This window comes from Acartia tonsa, chromosome 10, assembly GCF_053477335.1.
Source record: "Acartia tonsa isolate MP-2025a chromosome 10, ASM5347733v1, whole genome shotgun sequence".
Taxonomy (NCBI): domain Eukaryota; kingdom Metazoa; phylum Arthropoda; class Copepoda; order Calanoida; family Acartiidae; genus Acartia; species Acartia tonsa.
The window spans coordinates 3,184,035-3,205,109 of NC_137269.1; the positions used below are offsets into that span (position 1 = coordinate 3,184,035).

Genomic DNA, 21,075 nt, shown 5'->3' on the forward strand with positions numbered 1-21,075 from the left:
TTTTCAATATGTTGAGTGTCCAAACGTTTCAACCAATATTTGTAATCTATAGAAAAAGTAATTTTGTGTGTCAAATTTGGCGATGTATTTTAATTTATTGGCCATTGTCTTATCCCTTTTATCCCTGAATATTTTGCGTGATAATTCTTATTTCCCCGCAGGTTTAAAGCTGTATAGTTATTTTAAAACTTTCAAGCTATCTATTTGTATACGTAATAGTTAAAACGTAATTAAATTTCATTTAAGAAAATTATAATAAAGTGCATATATGCTATAGGTAATTTAGTGATCTATAGCTAGAGATGTATTTTTTTATTTTTATAAAGATATACCTAAATTGAATTGCAATTTTTAAGATAATATATTTTTTTCATCATTAGTTTTTTTTTAAAAAGAAACTTTTTTTTGGGTGGGGGGAGAGGGTTATGTTTTTTTCTCTCTCGGGAATTTGGAAGTACGTACCCGCCGCCAAAATATACCTTCTTTGGACCTATGAGAAGTTTCACTTTTAATAAGGAGAACCATAACGGTCAAGCTTTTGGTACATACACATAGATACATATATACAATATACATCCTATTACTAATTCTTATATAGGAAAAATTTTCTATTATACTCATAACTACCAAAAATTTCCTTATCATATCATACAAAATAAAACACTGAAAGGATTATATCTTGTAATTTACCCGCGACCCTGGCTCAACACGTACATACATTTGTGAGGTGATAAGTTCGAAACTCGGCCCGAAACCGCGTCATAACGAAAGACATTTAAAATGATTCCTACTGCTACTTTATCAAGTGCGGGACACAAATGGTAGGGGAGATTCCTTGGTCCATAAACTTGATCTATATCGTGCAATCAAAGGGTTGGTTGACTGTTTGGATGTTAGCTAACTTAATATCCTAATACAATATGATTATGCCCTTGGGTTCTCTAGATGATCACTTAAAATCGAAGTAGAATTCCGTCGTCCCAATGAGGTAATAGGTATTAAAATACGAACCCGAACTTGTTAAATGTACTTGATAGAATCCCTTTACTTCAGATATAAAAATGACGCTAGGTTTTGATGTTTTACATGAACTAGAAGCTACCAAGACGGTAAGTTTAACACTAAATAAGAATGACAACATCCATAAAATCCAAGCTCTAAAATGGTAGGACAAACGAACATTAACTCTTGAAGAGAGTATCAGAAATGAACTAGCAGAATATAAATGTATAAGTCTAAACAAAATTGTAAGTAAAACTGCTTAAATTCAGGATATTTTTTAACATTGTACTTGTTGTAGGAATCATTAATTCAAAATAAGTTGCATAGGATAATGTTATCACATCAAAATTAATTGTCCAAAACATTAAAAATCAACATGTTTTAAAATTTTAATTTTTTTAGTTTTAGAAAAAAATTAAGCGCAACAAAACTAATGTAGATGTTTTACCCTTAGAAACATTCTTGAAAGTAAATCATGTATAGGCTAGCGGCTACGCCCGGCTCTAGAGGCCTCAAGGTACACTTAAAGCAATGGAGCTGAGAAAATTTGCCCATTCAATTTTAGTTTTGAAAAGGGAAGATTTTTTTTTTTTTTTGGGGGGGGGGTTGAAGGGTAGGGGTAATTTTCCTATGGGCGATTTCTCTTGGGAGGGTAGAGATAAATTTTCCCTAAATAGCTGAAAACCTTCCCTGGACCCATAAACAGCTTCACTGTAAAGAAGAACCATATCGACTCAGCATTTAGCGGGATCCTTCGCTACAGACAAAAAAGTTTGATATTGTTTTATGATACGACTAGCGGGTTCGCCCCTAGACTCTAGGGGCTTTGCTAAAAAAAAGGTGAAATTCATAGAAGGACCAGGGAAATCTTCTGCAAAAAAGGACCAAGGAAATCTTCTGCAAAAAAAAAGGACCAAGGAAATCTCCTAAAAAAAAAATGGGGTGAATTTTTTTGGTTTTGGGGGGGTTGGAGGTGTCCCACCCCCAAGAAAATAGCCTAAAACCACCACAGGACCAGTAGGTATATACCCTGAAAAGTAGAATCCAATCGGTTCAGTGGTTACCGCGATCTTATTTTTAAATGTTTTCCCGCATTTCTCCTGAAATATTTGAATTTATTACAGGAGGAAGTAACGAAGCAGGGAAATGGAGAGCTTGAGAAAGTCAACAAACTTGTCGAGGAATTTCTACAGGTTGGCATTTCAATTATTTCCGGTATCACAGGGTTAGGGATTAATATTTCTATTCCTGTACGGCTTCGAAACCGATTAATATCCAGTGGATTAGAGCAGGTTCTCAGCCATACTGAAAAATTATGTATAGTATCGTATTATGGGAAATTTCCCCAAATGTTACAATACAAATTGAAATTAATAAAAGTTATTATCCCGGACCTTCGCCCCCCAGGTCTAACAAAACTGGTTTTAATCTTATTTTTTTTAATATCCGCGGATATAGTATGACGCAAAGAAATAACTAATATAAACCAATAATGTCTATGTCCATAAAAATAGTTATAAACCTTCCCAGAGGGTTAGAATCAATGACAAGCTACATTGTAAAAGAGACAAACAGACGAGATTGGCTCTAGACATCCTGTTACTTTTGTATAAGGAAAATATACTCATTATTTGTAGATGAAAATTCCTCGCAACGCTGAAATCCTGGACGTGGCTGCAGGTTCTGGCATCCTGTCTGTCATGCTCCAGAGCCAGGGATACTGCCATATTGGTAAGTTCAAAATGTGATTAAAAATATTAGTGGAAAAGTTTGAACACTACTAGGTTGGAACCAACCAATCAAAATTCAAAATTTGGTTACGTGGTTACAAAACGTTGGGTACTATTTTAAATTACAGTCCAATGTTTCCTCACTCACTGAACATTACAGAGGAGTTATTTATCCATCCCATTATAGACAGCTTTCGGTGGATATTAAATTAAAAATTGTAAGATTAAAACTAGTTGGTATTAAGATTATGATTTTTATTTTAATATTCATGGAAAATTGTCTGTAATACGATGCTATACATAATATTGGAATAAGATTTGAAAATCCAGAATTGTTTAAAAAAGAAGCAAAATTGCATTTAAACTCTTTTTATTTGCGTATTTACATACTGAGACGATGTAAAAAAAATATGATTTCTGTGCATACAGAAATAGATATACTAAATATAGATACATACTCTATAAATCAACCAGTAGGAAACGATGAAAAGGAAGTTAGGTATTTTTTTTCATTTCGTACACATAATAAGTTAGCTATGAATAGTCGAATTTCTTAGGATAAAGCTTTTAAGTTAAATCGTGTAAAAATGTCTTCCCTCATATAATGAAAAGCATAGCCTCATAGGTATTGATAAGTCAGCTATTAATAGTTGAATTTCTTAGGATAGAGCTAGCTTTTTGGAAATTATATTATTGAAAAATTTCTTCCCTCACATAATTTGAAGCATACATATGACTAATCATTAATAAGTCAGCTATTACCTAGGTAATAGTTGAATTTCCTAGGATAAAGCTAGCTTTCTGGAAATTATATTATCGAAAAATGTCTTTGCTCATATTCAATGGATTTTATATAATTTACTAACAGAAACAAAGGTGTTTGTTTGCTAAAATTTCTTTTTAAGTTTGACGGATAATGGGGCAAGTTTGACCATCTAAATGTACTATATCCTATTGTTCAGTTACCCAGAAATGATTAGATTCCTTTCTAAATATTTGAAATAATTGCTAAAGTTTCTAAGTCTGCATAATTGCAGTTTGATCTTGTTTATTTTTAGAAGCAAAGCTTTTCTGTAATTATGGTCTGTCCGTTAGTACGTAACGGAAAGGTCTATAGTTAAAATTGTCATATCGTCTTCAAACTTTTGATGATGTTTTCTGTAACAATTAGGTACGATTTAGAAAACAAAGCAACTCTATAATCAACCTTAACTTTATTGACAACCCTTTTTGTATTATATAATTATCCTATTCATTTGATTTATAGAACAATGATTCCTAGAAACAATAAGGTATAATATTTTAAGGGAAGCATCTCTGTAATCAAGACATGAAAAGTTAAGTTTGTCCTTAAACAGAAATATTTATTTATGCAGTTTTGCAATAGGTTTATATGGTATTCAAGTATTCATTTTTGTTTGTTTTATTCGCTTCGCTATGCCTGTCTGTCTCTGTGTACCGAAGGATCTCGCTAAACACTGAAACAATAGGTTCTCCTTTACAGTGTAGCTTCCCTAAGTCTTTTAAAGGTTTATAACTATTTTGTGGGAGGGCATGAACACACCCCAAAGATAAATCCGAATAGAAAAACCCCAAACTTTTTGTTTTTACAACTGAAATATAAAGTGCGGGTGGGTCGACTTCCCCCCCCCGTCCCCCCACACCTAAAGTAGAAAACTAATAAAGTGAAACTTATAGCTGGCTAGAATAACCCCCATTCACTCCCTTTACCCCATCCCCTCTCCTCTTACTAGATGAACAAAATGACCAATAAATGATGGCCATGTAAACAACCTAAATTGACAATTTTTTCCCTAGAATAATATCTACGTATCTTCTACTCTCCTCTAGGGGCTTTGCCCCAAGAGGTTGTGGGTGTCCCACACCCCAAGAAAATAGCTTAAAACAACCACAGGACCAGTAGATGTATATGAAGAGTAGAATCCAATCGGTTTAGTGGTTACCGGAAACTTAAGCTTCAGACTCACGGACGGACAGACAGACAGATAGACATCAAGCTACTTTGTATTATAGATATTCATTATTTATAGATTCCTTGGACGAGGATGTGGAGGCCGTGAATGAACAAAGAAAGCTGAACCTTTATAGAAACTATATACACAGGTTTTAATCCATTTTTATTAGATTCAGGGGTGTATTCTGCATGGGTTACCCTGATAAAGTGGTGGGAGGGGGAAAAACAAAGAAATATACTTATGCGAGAGGGGGAAAACATTTTTTCACCATTATAAGGGGAAAAACTAGTGAAGGGGGGGGGGGTATCCAAAGGGGGAGGTAGGTTGTGCTAAAATTCCGTTAAGGTGGGAGTTTTAAGGCTTAAAAACAGTAGTTGAATGATAATATTCACTAAATATGTGTATTTCTTATTGAAAAGAACTGTAGACAAAAATATTAGTGAAAAATATTTAGTGAATATTATCATTCTACTACTATTTTAAGCCTTAAAACTCACACATTTACGTAATTTAAGCACAACCTACCCCATCCTTTTCCCTATCAAATTATCCACGTATATCTTATATCCATTTATTTAGGAGTGTAAAGGGAATGCGTTCCACTGGTCTAGAATCTGATATCTATGATGTTGTCATCACTGCCGGTGGATTTGCTAAGGAATCTATTTACACTAAATTTTTCCGGGGTCTAAAGGGATAAGACAATAGCCGATAGAATGATGTACATCCCCAATGATGATACACAAAATTACCTTTTCTGTAGATTACAATTAGTGGTTAAAAAAAGTTTAGACGCTCGCTATTCTTAATGAACTGACCAATCAAAATTCAGTAAAAATCCCCATATTTGTTAATTTAATAAATACTAGCGGCTACGCCCCTAGAGGCCTCTAGTGGCACTTTAAATGTTTTTGTTTGTTAAAGTTAATTTTTATGACGATACCTCTTTATTTGACGTTGAAGTCTCCCCTAATTTTTTTAAAATTTCGATTTTTTTGTTATTTCTCTTGGGAGGGTGGTGGTACCCTCCCCCAAAATAGTTATAAACCTTCCCGGGACTTATGAGAAGCTACCCTGTTAAGGAGAACCCGATCGGTTCAGCGGTTAGCGAGATCCTTCGGTACACACAGACACACAGACAGACACACAGACAGACACACAGACATCCTGTTACTTTAGTATAAGGATTTTATCAACAAGAAGGTACATATTGATTTTTAAATGGAGTGTAATTTCTCAATTTAAAGTGTCTTATCTCATATTTTTCTGATAAGATCATATTACAACAGTTTTATATAAGAATTACCTATACATTTTGTAACATTTTCATAAGAATTTGTGGGAAATCCCAGTACTAACCAGGGTGGGCATACAAAAAACCCACCCAAAAAAACCCACCCAGGGTTTTTTAAAAAACCCATTGAAAAAAAACCTTAGATTTTTTGGGTTTTTGAAAAAACATTGAAATTTCACGTTAAATTTACAAATTAAACCTCTATTTACTCAAAGACTAGGATTTAATAACATTTTAAAGCAAATTTTACCTAAAAAACATAAAAAAGTATGAAGTAATTATATAAATGATGATCTAGGTACTTATTGTTGAAATGTTTATGAAATTACTTTCTCTCAAAACATAATTTTCAGAAAACGCTTTGCTACTAAATTGATGATATATAAATTGTGTAAATTACATAATCATAATTGTTTTTTTAATCTAAAACATAACAATATATAAAATGAAATAGTTACAGTGGCGTGCAGAGGGTTTTATTAAGGGAATGTAAAAAGGAAAAGAAAGGGGGGGTGTTGACAGCTTAAGAATAGAGGAGTAGGTTCCATGTTTTGAAGCTTTTAACCTCCCCTCCCCCTTAATAGAATATTTTGTGCACCATTGCTAATAAGGGTTTATAATTGATCGGAATGCCAGCTTTCTTCATTATCTATCTTGTTTATTGTGAAATCTTGCTTACCTTTTACCTACAACAACATAAACATAAATATTTCATCAATATATCAAATGTATTTGACTCCCAAATGAAAAAACCCAATAAAACCCTAAAAAACCCAATAAAACCCAGGGTTTTAAGGGTTTTTACGGGTTGGGTTGGGCTTTTTTAAAAAACCCTGGGTTTTTCCCCACCCTGGTACTAACCAAATCTCCCCTAAATTAATTAATACTTAATCGAAAAACTACACCAACCCCTTCCTCTCTATTTTCAATTTATATAAAAAATAAGGGGTTGTAGAAAGGATCGCTAGTTAAAATGGATTTAAAAGGGATACCGATTTATATTAATAGCTAAATCTAGTTTTCAATCTAATTTTAGTGTAAATAAATTGTTTACTAGGATGCTATCAACCCATTGGATATCACTGAGCTTCTCAGGTAACTAAGAATAGCCCAAAACCATCCAAAGACTGAAATTTAAAAATTAGATTATCCTAAAACTTGCTGATTATTGTAAAGCTTTCATAAAATGAGAATTTAATGGGTTCAGTAGTTAGCAATATCTCAATCAACGACAAAAAACCTTTTCTAAAAGGTACTTTAGGTATATTTAAAGGACTCTAGACGCACTTGGTGGAAATGGCGGAGGGAGGGTTGATAATTTTGACCCTCAATGGATTTCTTTTTCTAGTGGCGATTTCTTTTGGGAGGGTAGAGGTACCTTCCCCCGAAAAAACTTTAAATCTTCACTGTAAGTGAGAACCATATTGGTTCAGCGTTTAGCGAGATTTTTCGGTACAGTCCCAAAACTACACTCTCCAAAAATCATATTAATAGGATAATTATATCATACAAAAAAATCTGCATGGTTTTCAAATAGACATACGGACTTCCTGGCAACGTTAATACAGTTACTTCGCTTTCTACCTATCTCGTACCTAACTGCTTAAATTCAATAGGACAATTCTAACTTAATTTGCTTACAGGATTCTAAGACCTGAGGGCCACCTGCTGTGGACTATGAGGGCAGCTCAGGTGAGTGTGTGTGTGTTTGTAGGTGTGTGGTTGGTTTAATAATATTATAGTGTTCAAAAGTTTCAACCACTAATGATAATCTACTCGTCTAAAAAAGATTTCCAATTATTATATCGCAGGGGTGTATATTTTCTTACCTAGTTGAATTTCTTTCTCTTTCCCTCGCCTCCACTCTAATTTATATACCTAGAATTTTTGAATTTCTTATCCTTTTTTTTTGACCACCTACTGAAAAAAATGCTATAAATAACTTCCTTTGTTTGGTTGTTGTGCAGCCATGATTTTTGTGCTTTGCTACTTTTGGATGTTGTCATTCTTGTTTTTGTTAAGGAGGAGAGATCCACCGAGTTTGGTTTGTTGAACGCCAACCTGCGGGGCCTCGAGAAGATGGGCAAGATCAAGATTGTCAAGCATCAGGCCTTCATTGATTTTGAAGCCACGGTAAGAAAATTGGTACAGTTCACTTAGCAGAGTTAAACAATAGAGGGGTAAGGGCACCATCCCAAGGACCTTTTGCCGACCATCAATTGGGTTTATGAAAATTAAATCAATATTGTCGGGAATACAATTAACACTGCCAAGTAGGACAAAAATAATTTGCTAGCAGACGAAAAAGGTCCTTGGCAAATGGGGGCAGGTAGTTTTCTGTATGTACATCTAAACTATAGATCCATTGTTCTCATTTTACGGTAAAATGTCCCTCTCCTGACTATTGAGTTTAGTATTGACCAATATCTGAGGACTATAATAGCAATCTAAATTGACAAACTTTACCCCTGTTACAACATCCACGTGTACAACTACACACCCTGCCTTATCCAAATAAAGGATACACAAAAATTACCATCAAAACAGACAATGTAGCGTTCAAAGAGGACCTAGAGACAAGTAGAATCCATTGAGAATAAAAACCTAGCTGCCCCTTCTTGGCAGATATTTTATTTTAAAGATTTAAGGTGAAAAAACCTAAATTCATCCACTGAAAAGATGTATTTCTGTAAATTGTGCTCAATAGGAGGCTTCTGTAATGAATAAAATCTTATTAATGTTCAAACCAGAGTTTCGGATCCGGATCCGCATATTTTTGAGTCCAAGGATCCGGATCCGCAAAAAAATGCGGATCCGGATCCGGATCCTTGGACTCAAAAAAATGCGGGAAAAATGGAAAAATCTACCTAAATTTATATAAAATCTCAGACATTCTCTTGATGAGAGCCAATCTTTAAGGTTTAGGTTCAGACTTGAAAATTAAAAGTATTTTTGACTTCGAATTAAAGAATAAAAATTTTTTGAAAAATTTGGTGATTTTATTTTCCGGATCCGGATCCGCACTGACCAAATTTTGAGGATCCGGATCCGCACACAATCAATGCGGATCCGAAACTCTGGTTCAAACAATGAAGCAGTTGTGATTTGACTCGGATCTGGTTAACTTGTCTTTGTGTTTTGATTGTTTTCTTTTTAATCACAAACATTAGAGTATAAAATTCTTTACATATTGTGTGTATTTTTTTTATAGCATCCTGGAGAATTTTACCTGGTGAAACGCCTACCTGGCGAGCTGCCTTACTTTGCCAACATGGAGGTGACCAGCAACCTCAAGCAACAGATCCAGCATCTACTCAAGGACTGCACAGAGAAATCTCAAGTGTAAGTTTTCCTATTTTAAGTCGCGGATTTTTTTATGTCTGTAATATAAATTGCTAAATTTTTATTGATTTATAAGCAGCGTTTCGGAGCCGGAGCCGGGAGCAGCAACATGTTTGGTGGAGCCGAAGCCGTATTTTTTGTTAAAAACGGCTCCAGCTCCAGATTAGCTAAAAATGATTATTTTAAGTAATATTATAATTTGGCAACGGTCTATTTCCATATAATAAACTAAAAAACTATTGTTACTTAACAAATAGACACACATCCTTCTACTTTTATATAGCTTTAATTAAATAAAAGCAAAATATTTTATATTATTTATTTTATTTTATCAAATTCAATAATGAACAAAAATTGATATAATAATATCAATTTTAAGGTAGGAGCCAGAGCTGGAGCCGGAGCCGCATCAAAATTAAACGGCTCCGACACGCTGTTTATAAGCCATAAATATTTATTGTTTGGAATAGGTGAGACACTTTGGTATAGCCCCTATTACCAGCTTAAGCTCAACATTCTAGCACATAATTTCTTTACCCGCTCAAGCTTCTTATTATTACCTCACCCTTGCCGAGTATGGCAGGTGTCCCAAATAAGGTCAACGTAATAAATGACGCTCTATGTAGAGGAGCTTAGGCTAAGGGTTTTACTATGTGACTATTAAGTATCTAAACTTACTCAGGGGTAGCTAGTCTAACCAACAATTCTACAACAAATCACGAAACCTTATTGAGTAGGATCTGGTGGTATATTTTGTTTTTGTCATGTAAGTGAAGAGGGGTGGGAAAGAAGGGGAGGAAAAGGGGAAGGGGCTTGTGGAGAAATTTTCCTTTATAGTTGTTTGTCAGAATATCATTCCCTTGTCCCTGAAACTTACTCAATAACTTCCTTTTTACACAACCATGGGACTGACTTACTAATTGTCAGGTTTTTGTTTTACTCTTTTCTTTGCAGGATCAGATTTTACGACGAATGGTCCTCCAAGTATGAGGAAGATTTGGTGATGGTCGGCAACTACAGCGGTCATACCAAGTGTGTAGAGGCATTCCTGGAACTAGGATTAAAAAGGTAAAGAATAATTACAGTGGTCATACTAAGTGTTTTTTAGAGACATTCTTGGAACTAGGATTAAAAAGGTAAAGAATAATTACAGTGGTCATACCAAGTGTGTAGAGGTATTCCTGGAACTAGGATTAAAAAGGTAAAGAATAATTACAGTTGTCATACCAAGTGTGTAGAGGTATTCCTGGAACTAGGATTAAAAAGATATGATAGAAAAGGAAAACTTCTCTTTATGTAAATTAATAATTTTTGTTGAAAAGTTTGGACACTACCTACTTGTTTTCAACCATTTTAACTCAAAGTGTTTTAGCCAATGAATAGGAATATACGTGAATATAAACTATGAGTACTAAACTAATGTAACTCACTGTCCAGTGTCCCCTCCCTCTGACTGCAAATGAACGATATGGCAATAAGGAAGAAGCCTGTCTTGGTCCCATTAAGATCTCGCAACTAGAAGTCGGTCAAAAATCGGTCTAAAGGGCGGCGGTTGGCCTATACCGGAATACCCCTACCGATGGGGTTATTCCGGTCAATTGACTTTGTAGGGGTGGAACACCCCTTAAAATATTTGTTTTAACATTTTAAACTATGAGTAGAAAGCTGAGGTCATTAGCTTTCTAACGGTACTAGTCGCATGCAGATCGGACAATATTTTGACCACTTTTTTCCCATTTTAAAAAAGTCGGTCAAATCGCAAAAAACATCATTTTTTTTCATGCAAACTTTTTTTTAAAAAATCATACTTTTTATTATATGATTATGTTTTTTTACGCTTTACACATAAATTAGAGGCAATTTCAGATTCGCAGGTCTTGGAATTTCTTGAAAAAAAGTGATTTTTCCCCAAAGATGTTTAATTTTAAAAATCCTGCCTGTTTTGACAGCAGTTTTTGATACATTTTTTCTTGTCTCAAATTGGCTAGGATTGACCTACAAGGGTGGTTGAGGTGTCTAAAGATGCAGAATTACATGCCTGACAATAAACTGGAAATTATAAGGGGTCTAACTCTAATATTTCAACACATTTTATGCAACAGGAATTTTGAAAAATACAAAATCTTGAATATGTACTCTAAATCTTGGAGATAGAACCTATATCCTGGGGAGTTTTTGTTAGGACATGCAAAGAGCTTTCTATAGACACCTTAAAGGGCGCATATAGGTTTAATATGGTATGAGCTTATTTCAAGCGTGCATTTATATAGATTAAAAATAATTTAAAGACATTGACATATTTAACTGTATAAGTCCGTTTATAGCCAAAAACCGAACCGATTCTTCGATATAATTACGCCATTTCGCGTAACTAGTATGGTTCCCTAAGAAATCCAAACATCCCTGCATCACACAAGGCTGCGTAGGAAGGTTGAATTATTAAGCTTTTGTTCAATCATAGTCATAAAAAGAGGAAAGAATTTGACGAAGGAAAGGATGCTGCAACTTTTACTTTTGATCAAATAAATTTTTCATTACATAATTTTGAAGAAGTACATTAAAAGTGCACTGTGGGCTAGAATTGAATCAAGACAAAAGTAAGTGCCGAGCCCTGGGACCTATGTATGGTGAAAATAGACATAAAACCATGATGATTCCAGGTAAAACCAAAATATTTCAGCGGGGGCTTTTTGAGAAAATTAGATTTGAAAATTTCAAGTTCAATTTTCACCACGTAGGAGTTGCTGCATAATCATGACAAGAAAAGCAAATATTATTTATTTTAAATTTTGAACAACTTTGCTTTTATAAAGTTCTTTAGTTGCTGTCTCACCCATCATATGTTGAGATAAACACTAAAATTGCAATATCTGCTTAAGGTTTTTTTTGAATTTTTAAATTTGGCATAGAAATTCTAAAAGTATAGAATTGCACCTAAATTTTGAGCCCATATCATATTCAAACTATATTCGCCCTTTAAACACCTTTCTAGCTTAATCCTAGCCGATTTGACATAAAAAATCCAATACGTGCAAAAATCGCAAACACCCTCTTATACGAAAAAGATGCAAGGGTTTCATATGGAATTTTAAATCTACTAGCGGTCTTTCTAACAGACATACCCCTTCTTACATGAGCCAATGCAGCTGATACATCTTCAGGCAAATAATTAAGGCGTTTCTTTGGGTGATATACTCTTCCAATTACTATAAAAATGTGTCTGAAAATTTTTAAATGTCTTTACAAATTGAAAAGCTTAGGCAACAAAACATGACATAATACAAGCAGTAAAATGACTAGTAATGTACATCTAACAACAGGCAAGGCAATGATGAAAGCTTAGGTCATGCATTTAGGTTGTTTATGCTTCCAGATCACCTGAAAAAAACATTAGAGTATTATACAGTTATACATACAGTAATAAAAAACAAAATTTTGGGTGACCGGAATATCCCCATTTTTTTTTAATGAAAAAAAAATTATGAAAAAATCAAGTTGGAACAACGCCTCTAATTGCAAACGATAACTGAAGGCCATAGTTTTCATTTACAAAAACCCTGAGGTCGCTAGGACTTACCATTTTTTCACAATTTTAGATTGAACATGGCCTATTTTGAAATTTTTTTTTGCAAATTTTTTGAGGGCAAAAAAAATCATAGAAGGTGTGATCTGACAAAAATTTGCTGAAGTAAGAAATGAAAGTATAGGCAATAACTACAATTTTGCTTTTCTGACAAACGTTTAGAACATCGTTAAAAAACGGTTTTAAAAAAGTTGGTCGAGTGACCGGAATTAGACCCCCCTACCGCAATAACCCCGCACTACCTATTTTATTTTATTTTTTGGGGGGGGGGGAGGTGTTGTACTTTTTCTTTTTGACAATAAAACTGCGGGGGGGGGGGGGGTTCAAATTCAGTTCACTAACACCACCTAAAGGACTTCTTGAGGATTCGAGGGGCGTAGCCGCTAGTTGTGTATACATATAGTATTATTAATTTTATTTTTTGTACTTTAGGAGTGTGAGTATTCTAGATCTGGCCTGTGGAACTGGTCTTCTTGGGGAAGAAACAGTCAAGGTATAATTCACTTTGTCTGTCCGTCCGTCCGTTCTTCCGTTAGTCAGTCTGTCAATTCACAACGCTATGGGGGAAATGGGATTTTCTCGGCTGCTTTTGAAGGTAGGAAGCAGAAATCTTTAGTGAAGATTCCTTTTATATATGCGCATCTATACTATTCTATTGTTTTGTCTGTGTGTCTGTCGGTCATGCTTCAAAAGACATAATCCATACTGTTTCGTGATTTCTTTCAAATTTTGTGTGACATTTCAAGTCAAGAAAGTTTTTAGCTGTGCTACTTATGGATGTTGTCATCCTTGTTTATACCTTATCGAATATTACTTAAGACGGGCGCCGTGGCTCAGTGGTAACACACTGAACTACAGTGGTGAGAGTTCGAGTTCGATTCTCCGTGTGCTGACTCGAATTTCTCATTCGCAATAATAATCACGCAACTTCCCCTGGTTTTGTTAGAGGGGGATTATTGGGTAAGTTTGGATACTCAATAGTCACGTACATAATATCAGTATTACCCTTATCCCAAGCTCCTCTGAGGAGAGCGTCATTCATTACGGTGACTTGGGACAACTGCCATACTCGGCGAGGGTGAGGTAATAATGAGTGCTTGAACGTGGAGCTTGATAGCCCTAGTGGCTAGACAATAGTGTCTCAGCCTACTCCATGACTACTTAGGCCCAAACCATAAGAAACTATGGCTAATCAATCAATCAATCAATATTCCTCAATTTACAGATGAGACAGATATCTTGTTATTTTTATTTTATGATTTTTTTGGGGGGAGGTTTAATTTTTTTTATAGGGGCGATTTCTCCTTGTAGGTTGGTGGCAGTCTCAATCAAAATAGTTTTAACCATTCCCAGGATCTTTGAGAAGCTACATTTTAAAGGAGAACCATATTGGTTCAGCGGTTAGCTAGATCTTTCAGACATCCTCTTTTATATAAATGACATACTATAGTATATTTGAATGACATTACAGTTTTTATTTTTTTTATGATAGGAAATTTTACAAAAAGTTTCAGAGTAGCTTACTACTGATACACATATATATAACCATGACCAATTTTAGTAGCAAAGCTACTCTATAATTCACTTTGTCCGTTCGTCAGTTAGTCCGTAATATTATGGGAGATTTTCTCTGCTACTATTCATGATACACAGCTGAAATTTTAAACTCATATTCTATATCCCAATAAGTACCCAGTGTGTAAATTACTTTGTCAGTCTCTCAGTCATGCAACAAAATACAAATATTAAGAATTACAAAAATACGTGAGAAAGGTTTCGTGAATCGTTTCTCCAATTTAATTCTATTCTTGAATATAACAAATTCTATTTAAATCTTCTCCGTATTTCAATACATGATTTTTTGTGCTTCGCTACTCATGAATGTTGTCATCCTTGCTAAACATGTACATATGTTTTTATGTTAGAAAAACATGATTAAGATTAATATTTTCGCACTCAATAACAAAAAATATCAATTTACAGGATAATATTTATTTATTACATATATATTTTGATAAAAAAATAAGAGTAATATTTTTGCTCTAATAAAGATAATGTCATTCTTCTAGTATTATTCTACTATTCGCGGAAAGCTGTCTATAATACGATGGTATTGTGTTTATAACGGCTACGTGAATATTGACGGACTAGACGCTTCCCTGCCGATAATATCATCCTACTATCTGCGGATAGCTGTCTATAATACGATGCTATTGTGTTTAGAACGGCTACGTGAATATTGATGGACTAGACGCTTCCATACAGATGTTGAGTCAGGCAAGAAACAAGAATATTTACAAGTAAGTCCACGTTTTTTTTTTTTTTGGGGGGGGGGGGTAATTTTTCTAGGGGCGATGTCAGTATGTCCTTAAACAGTATCCTATATTTAATTTTACTTAAAATTTTGTTTAGCCGGTTATACATTTATATTTTGATTATTCTGTTCTAACACTCTATAAGTGTTAATGTTCGCTTGTCCTTCCATTTCAGAGCTTCGCTTTTATGGATGTTGTCATCATTGTTAAAACTACTTTTGCGGGGTTAAAACTTTTATTTTGTGTCTAGAAATAAAGTACAAAAAGAAGAATTAACACATTTTTAGATTTTTGAAAAGACTCGTTATGGTTTGTTTATTAAATGATCAAATTATAAATGGGATTTAGTTTAATTGACAGCAATTATCCTAATACAATTATCATAGACGTCCAAATGGAAGGGGTTTAGGGGCGTTTACTCCCCTCAAGCTTTAAACCCTTATTTTGCCCCCCTAAAAAAAGTCTTCCTTGACAATTATTAGGTATTGTATTTACTAAGTATTAATGTCCGATAAAAAAAAAACATCAGTCAACCCATCCATCCTCTAATAAACTAACTTATCTAGGAATCTATGTACTCTAATTAAATGAAACTTACAGCTGGCAAAAATAACAAAACCCTCCATACATTTCAGATCGAAATTCGGATTTTAAGTGCCATTTAATCATTGATTACGAGATGGTTGCATTAAAACCCTTTATGCCAACTATTACCGTTTATCAAATGTTTTGTTGAGTTCAAAGGATCAATAAAAATAACACGCCAAAACATAATCAAATGCTGTGAATTACAGAAGTACACTAATGAAACTGTTTACAATATTACAAGTTACCATCTCTTTTTCTAAATTAACATTGAAAAAGTTTACTGTTGTGTCACAGCAGTTTGAACTCAACAAAACATTTGATGATATATACTTATAGCCAAAAAATGCCTAACATTTTAAAGTTTTGCTTAGAAAAACCATGGTGAAACTTATTTTTAAAATTAATATAACGATATTAAACATAATCCTAATATACTCACCAAAAAACATTTAGAATCACTGCTGTAAGGTCCTTAGAATCACTTGCTCTTGTTAGTGCATACTCCTCTTTTCCCCCTGTCAATATATCCACGTATTTTATATCTATTTATTTAGAGAGCACATCTTGGCCGTGGTGCACGGAGTTGGGTCTCTACCTCTAGTCGATGACGCCTATGACGTCATAATGTCAAGCAATGGCTTCGCCCCCGGACAAATTTACCCCGAAGCACTGGATGAAATTGTCAGGTTAGTTTTTGTCCAGGGAGGGAGGGAACATTGGAATTAAGATTACACTAGAACACGTTCTCACATCGAATGCTTTAAAATTTTTCAACCAATTAATTATATCCTACAAAATTGTTAATTTTAATTCTCATCACTGGGAACTAAAAAATAAAGTACAATGAATTTTTAGATAAAATAACCAATAAATGAGGTTCATATTATCAAGCTTAATTAACGACAAATTTTCCTCTGTCAATATATCCATTGAATTTGTTTATTTAGGATTCTGAGACCTGGAGGATATTTCATTTTCACCATGAGAGACGGCCTAGCTGATGCTTGCCCTAAGTAAGTATAATCCCCATATAAAAGTAACAGGATGTTTGTCCTGTGTGTTAATGTCTGTGAGTGTGTGACCATGAGGCCTAGCTGATGCTTGCCCTAAGTAAGAAGCATCCCCATATAAAAGCAACAGTTTTTCTACAAATTTACATACAATTTAGTTTATGTACTGGATATTTAGTATTAGCACAAGTGTTAATGTTCGTTTGTCTTACCGTCTCAGAGATGTTGTCATCCTTATTTTAATGAATACTATGTTACTAAAATTCATTAAAGTTGGATGGATTATTGAAGCTGATTGAGCATTTAGGGTAATAAATCTATTTTTTTTTAGGTTCATGGGATTCCAAACCGAGTTGGATGATCTGGAGAAAAACAACAAAATTGAGGTAAAAAATTTGGATTTTCTAACATTTTTAAAACCTTTTAAATTCAAATAAAAACTTTAATACCTACCTAGCAATTTTAGTTGGTTCGGGCTACCTAAATTAATTTTATGGTTTTTATTTTAATATTTGTGGAAAACTGTCTGTGATACGATACTTTTCTTGATTTTTCAGTATGATTTAAAACCGGTTTTATTCCTGCAGATATTAATCGGTTGCGAAGCCCTACTGGAAAATTTGCAAACATTCGTGTGTTAAAAAAAACAAGTTTGTCAAATATTTAAGACAGCTATAAATAGCAAAAAACAATAAAAATGAAAGAATATATAAAAGTAACAAGATGTCTATCTGTCTGTCTGTGTGTAGGAATCTTGCTAACTGATGAACCGATATGATTCACCTTTACAGAGTAGCTTATCATATATTCTGGGAAGCTATACTGACACGGGGAAAATTTGTTGTCAATTTAGCTTGCAAATATCGACCTAATTTATCGGTCAGTTCGTTCATCCAGTAGGAGGGGAGGTGATAGGGTAAAGGGGGTTGACTGTGGTATCGTCATTTTAGACAGTTGCTGAGAGCATCACTTCATTAGAGTACATGACAATCTGGTACAACATCCAAGTAATAATATATCCATTATGAATGGGCCGGAAATCTGGCCAACGCCGAATACCCGGCAAATTACCGGATTTTTGGCTAATTTCTAATGCCGGATATCCAGCCCAACCCTAATATCCATTTCTAGATCGTGATTGGTCCTCTGGTGTTTGAGAAGTTTGTGTTGGACCATCCTGGTGTCTTCTACATGATCAGGCAATCAATCAATCAATAATAAAAACAGGAATTGTTTTGTGGAAAAGTTTGGACTTGAAATTGGTATCAAACAATTATTATGTAATTTTGTAATTTATCCACAATGATGAACAAAGTTACCCCTCCTATTAATTTAAATTATTGGTGGAAAAGTTTAGACTTATAAATTGGTACCAACCAATCAAAGTTTATTTTAAAAGTCTCCAAACTTTATAAGCTGTTCGAATCATATTGTTAAATATCCAAATAATATCTCCCGGATTTTCTATAGATCAGCTGATTAATTGATTGATTGATTGATTGATTGTTATGTTCAGGAAAAGTGCGCAGCTGCACCTGGCCTACAACAATAGTCCTGCTGCCTCTCCATAAGAATTCATACCAAATAAAATCATCCAGGGGTGTATATTCTGCTCAAGATTATTTTTTTCCCCGGGTGCAAAATATTTAACCCCCCCTCCCCCTCCATAGTTTTTTCCCACAAAATGGAAAAATGTTTTATGTACTCTTCATTATAGGTATTCATTTTTCTAACCCATCCCCCAGATTTTTCTAATTTTTCCTCTAGGAAAAAATGTTTCCAATACTCATTATTTTTTATTTTCCCCCCTATCCCCCCTTTAACAGAATATATACCCCTGAAATCATCCAACATATTGACGTTTAGTTTAGAAGAAATCTGAAGAATTTTTTGTCTTAATATCAAAAATGTCTTCTAACACCTGATATTTATTTCTATTTGAACGTCCATATTTTGAAAAACCCATCATCATTAAAAATTGTAGAACTAGGAAGATCTTTAATTTTATAAAAACGATACCAAATTTTCAATCTATTCAAGAATATATTATTTGTCTTAAAAACTTTAATAATTGTTAGATCAACGCTGTTAAATAACTTAAGTAATAATGATATTAAGGACGTTCAAGCTTTAATTTTTTTCTAAAGGGGGGGGGGTTAAGATAGGGGATAATTTACATGAAAGAGAGTGTGGGGGGGGGGGATCCTTGAAATTTTTTTTATGCAGTCATAAAAACTTTGGAGATGTCTATGGTACCCCCAAACTTTTTGATGGTACTTGTTGCACTTCAAGGGCAAATTTGCTTTGGGGGGTTAAACACCCTTTTACTCATTCCTCCTAAGACGTCCTTCAAAAGGATAGCAACTTTAAAGTATTAAAGATTGAATTTCCAAAAGAAAACATTATTTAACAACAATTTCTTAATTTAAACAAATACATATCAATCCATTTATGTTATCTAAGTCAATTGAAAATTTAAAATGTGAAGAAAAATAACTTTATTCATTTTAATTTATTATATTAGCAGCCAAAGTATAAAAAAAACACCAAAATTAAATAGATCTGGATGCTTTAAACAATCCTGTTTCATTTATTTTATGTTATATTTCTGTTCACATACATGTATATGAAAAATACTATTATGTAATATATCATATTAATGTATTGTAGATTATTTTATAGTTTTTACAGTCCTACAACCATAAGAGAAATGCCCTTCCAAATATGATTTAAAATCGTGGGGCGACTGTAATGCTACCCTCCCCCAATATAAAATATGAGCCTTCCAGGACCTATGAAAAGCTACATTGTTAAGGAGAACCTTATCGGTTTAGGGGTTGGCAGGATCTAGATCCTTCGGTACACACGGACAGACAGAAATAGATCCTGTTACTTTTTTTTAAAGAAATAACCAAATAACACCAAACATATAAAACTTGACATATTTTAAAAAATCCACTAAATTTTTTCAAGGATCAAATTAATAATATTATAATTGAAATAGATTTTATAATAACGTAAAATACTAAAATTTTAGCTTATATAACTGTAAAATTAAATTAATTTGCTAATTTCTTAAAATATAAAATGTAATTTTAAAGTGCTTAATTAGCTACAATCTCCTAGTTGCTTACTGCTGAACCGATAAGATTCTCCTTTACAGTGTAGCTTCTTATAAAGTTTAAAACTAATTTGGGAAAGGGTACCACCACCCTCCTAAGAGAGTTTACCTCCTGTAATCTTTCGTAACAAATAAATATTTAATATATGTAAGGACTGTTAAAGCTTGAAAATAATCATATTAAAAATATTCCTAATAAAAATCTATGTATTATGTACTATTTAACTTCAGGGATTTTAAGGGATAAGACAATTGACGATTGATTAATATACATCCCCAATGATAAACAAAATACCCCTGTGTATTACACTAGTCTCCAAAGTTTTATATTAATTTTTTATTATGTGTTGGCTTAACAACTTAGGGGATTTTTGTTGAATATCCATTGGTTGGTTAATTAAGTTAAGTGTCTAAACTTTTTAACCATTTTTTTGTAATCTACAGAAGTGATAGCTTTATCATAATTGGGGATGTACATCAATTTATCGGACATTGTCTTATCCCTTTAGATCCCTGACTATTTATAGTTTGTTGGTAACTGAGAATTATTGTGATTAACTTATAGATAATATTCCCCAAAATATAATGAGAAATAAATACTTTTTGGCTTTAAAACCTAATTTATTATTTACTAGTGGCTTAGCCCATAGCCTCATAGCCCATTACTTGCAGCTTGCCATTGTGCAGTTATTTGGTTCAACTGAAAAATGTATAGTTTTCGTGATTTTTACCCGAATTAATTTTGTTAAAGGTATAAGCTGGATTTGCACCACATATTAGGACCAAAAATGTACGGATTTGCTCAACGGTTACCGAGATCTTTCGCTATAATATACACAGACAGATAGCATGTTACTTTAAATACACAGTTATATCCCTATTGGGAGAAGATCAGTTATTTATCGCATCGTATTATAAACAGCTTTCCGTGGATACCAAAATTATAATCAAAGATTAATTTTAGTCTGGTAGTCCCGAGGGGCCACACACCCGGCTAATAAAACTGTGTTTTATTTTCTGATTTTTCATTTTAATATTCATGGAAAATTGTCTTAATACGATGCTTTACATGATTTTAATTATAACGGAGAACCGGTTCTAGTCCAGCGGTTAA

General features: G+C 33.6%; 1 protein-coding gene across 9 annotated transcripts; it reads left to right on the forward strand.

Annotated features, from left to right (window-relative positions):
• The first annotated feature begins 1,041 nt into the window (after window positions 1-1,041).
• Window positions 1,042-20,576, forward strand: LOC145329201 (uncharacterized). Of its 9 annotated transcripts, none has more exons than XR_013882800.1 (19): window positions 1,042-1,109; window positions 2,127-2,195; window positions 2,640-2,733; window positions 4,784-4,856; window positions 5,288-5,364; window positions 7,058-7,097; window positions 7,646-7,694; window positions 8,025-8,135; window positions 9,214-9,344; window positions 10,299-10,412; window positions 13,360-13,420; window positions 15,151-15,227; window positions 16,385-16,516; window positions 16,778-16,843; window positions 17,172-17,226; window positions 17,972-18,039; window positions 18,357-18,435; window positions 18,664-19,530; window positions 20,115-20,576. XR_013882800.1 is itself a non-coding variant. In XM_080173248.1 (18 exons), the coding sequence occupies exons 1-17, from the start codon at window positions 1,062-1,064 to the stop codon at window positions 18,409-18,411; spliced, it is 1,320 nt and encodes a 439-aa protein (XP_080029374.1). In that variant the 5' UTR covers window positions 1,042-1,061; the 3' UTR covers window positions 18,412-18,438; window positions 18,664-20,576. The 9 variants fall into 9 exon arrangements, 4 of the variants coding, with proteins under 4 accessions (XP_080029374.1, XP_080029375.1, XP_080029376.1 ...); XR_013882801.1 differs by having other exon boundaries at window positions 20,126-20,576; XR_013882802.1 differs by having other exon boundaries at window positions 18,664-19,501; window positions 20,126-20,576.
• Window positions 20,577-21,075: the final 499 nt, after the last annotated feature.